The sequence below is a fragment of the Montipora capricornis genome, unplaced genomic scaffold (genome assembly GCF_036669925.1).
Source record: "Montipora capricornis isolate CH-2021 unplaced genomic scaffold, ASM3666992v2 scaffold_475, whole genome shotgun sequence".
NCBI lineage: Eukaryota > Metazoa > Cnidaria > Anthozoa > Scleractinia > Acroporidae > Montipora > Montipora capricornis.
In genome coordinates, this window is record NW_027180212.1 from 697,501 (window position 1) to 700,000 (window position 2,500).

Here is a 2,500-nt window from a genome sequence, read left to right on the forward strand (position 1 = left end):
GACGTCATTCGCCGGAAGCAACATTTCACTTCCTTATCTACGCACAAAGTCTGTCTGTGGGCCGTTAACTGAAGTAATTAAAGACCACTTCTCACAAACCCAATATTAAACTCTACTCAAACCAGTCAAAAACTTCAAATTGTGTTGAAAACCCTAAATGCGGCAACGGTGCCTTCTGGTGTTTTAGAGCAACTTACTCAATAGTGTTTGGATAATGTTATTAGCAGATTGTTCAGGCAAAGGACACATGAAAAGTTAGTGTCTCATGGGCGTGGGTGGGTGAGTTGTGGGTCCGAGATCCTCCATGTATACACCTCACCTCACCACAGCAGTTTTCTCCGCAATCTCTTTCTAGCGTGTACACCGAGTGACTCTAAAGGGATTATGCCAAAGATGTTTCGTTAACATTCAGTCAGTGGTTCACATTTAACCCTAACCCTAACCCAAGACCCACCCACCCACGCGATTTAGCCTCACCCACAAAGTTTATACGTGTGCATACAGTAATAATATTGCACTTACATGCTTGCCCCATCTATTAACCCACTGATCCCTGGGAGTAAAACTTGATTGCTCAGTTGACAACTGGTTTGAGTAGCAAGGGTTACTAGCTGCCGCCATTGTCAAATTGAAAAGTAGCCGAGTTCTCTAGGTGAAGTACCCAATACTTTTCGTCAATTGTCTGTAATTACTGAAACCACTGAAAATTCATCTGGTACGTTGGAATCAAAATGCATAGCCAAAATGAAACTGATAGGTTTGTCCTTCATGTTACTTTTATTCTGATAAGTTGACATAAAATTCAGTCCTAAGAACACACTTTGTTACTAAGAAGCTGCTAAGATGACATAACAATCACCTTACACTAATTTTACCACAGAAATGTTTATCTTTTCCTGTACTTCAAATAATATTATAAAACAAAACTGAGTAACTTACTAGCCTAATGCAAAAATAAACCTGTAGCTATTCACTGTTGTGATTGTGCAAAGTTGGATTTGGCAGTTTCCATCTATGAAAAAGGAAGAAGACATTGCTGACAGAGTCTTGGTAAGAACCAGAAAAGGATGTTATCATCAATCAGTCTTCTTCAGTCGAACGTTGAATCAAACACAGCCCTAAGGAAAACCCGAAAGGTAAATAGTACTTATATACAAGAGTGATCCGCTGCTATAACCAATGGTGGGTCAAAAGCATACTAAAAGCCATGAACATGCAGTTGATCTTTCTTGGCCAGTCCAATACTCAAAAGGAATTCGCTGATATTTGTGCGCTGATCTCCCTGTAGCTGTATCACCTCACCATACTCTTCATTTTCAATGACAGTTCCATTGCAAGAAAATTTCTGAGGAAAAAGAAGAACACCACATTACAAGGCAAAGTTCCTGAGTGGTAAATGTGGCCCCACCACTAATATCAACAAGTGCAGCTTGTTTGTGCAATTTAATACTAAAAACTCTGAGTCTGTCAACAGGATTTCAAGGGCTACATTAAGAAGAGACAAGGGATGATCAACATCGTGAATTTAAGAAGAACTGTACTTTATAACTTCTGCTTTGAACTAAAAGAGTAGTCTGTCTAGGCAACAAGGCCCACTGAGCCAAAGTTTACTATGGATTCCATGGTGTAAAATGACTAGAAGCATTTCTACCCCCACTCCGATCGGAGGATGCAAGTCCATTGCACAGTTACCTCTGAGCAACAAATTACAAGCACTCCTTTACAGAGTTGCTTGAAGCATGGTTAGCGCTAACCAGCGCCAAATACCAAAGAAACTTGTAGGTTTTGCTACCTCTCAACCAAGGGCTAATGCCAAATAACTGGCCCCTGTATGATGAGATATCAGGCCCCAGTTGTTTGGAGACTGGATAGCGCTATCCACTGGACAAATACCTACAATGTAGCCACTGGATAATTAAATTAGTTTTCCAATTTTTTGTCCCCTGCAAAGTGATTTATCCGGTGGATAGCGTTATCCACCTTTTGAACAACCGAGGCAAGGTGCCTTGCCAATTTGGTGTGCTGATGATAATTGATTCAATCACCACACTTTCCACTGTTTTAAGATAAAATATATTTCCAAAGACCTCTGCTGTCTTTTAAGTGCAGAAGTCATTCTCTTCTAAACAGCCCTCTTTATAAAGCCGCAGGGTAACCGCAGAATACCCTGCCAATCGAGCAAAGCTCTGCGTAGCTAGCTCCTCAGTTCACAGAAACTAATAAATTCAAGTTGAAGTATGTAATGACATTGTATTCAAGTAACAATAAAGTGAGAATTGAAAATGGCTATCTTAGAAGCTGGCTATGCGGTATGCAGAAGATACTCAATTCAAGATGGATGGCTATCGTAGAAGCTGGCTACGCAGTATGCGGTACGCAGTGAGATAATCAATTCAAGATGGAAGTCTGTCTTAGAAACTGGCTACGCGGTATGTGGAAGACAATCAATTCAAGATAGATGGCTACATGTATCTTAGAAGCTGGCTACGCAGTACGCAGT

The 2,500-nt window shown here is 40.6% G+C and overlaps 1 protein-coding gene across 1 annotated transcript in view; it reads right to left on the reverse strand.

Annotated features, from left to right (window-relative positions):
• Positions 1-758: 758 nt before the first annotated feature.
• The window catches only part of LOC138036261 (eukaryotic translation initiation factor 1-like), a 3,165-nt gene continuing 1,423 nt past the window's right edge, over positions 759-2,500 (reverse strand). Inside the window, exon 3 of the mRNA XM_068882603.1 lies at positions 759-1,345. Within this exon, the coding sequence (XP_068738704.1) occupies positions 1,199-1,345 (147 nt within the window). The 3' untranslated portion in view covers positions 759-1,198. The remainder of the gene's footprint in view (positions 1,346-2,500) is intronic.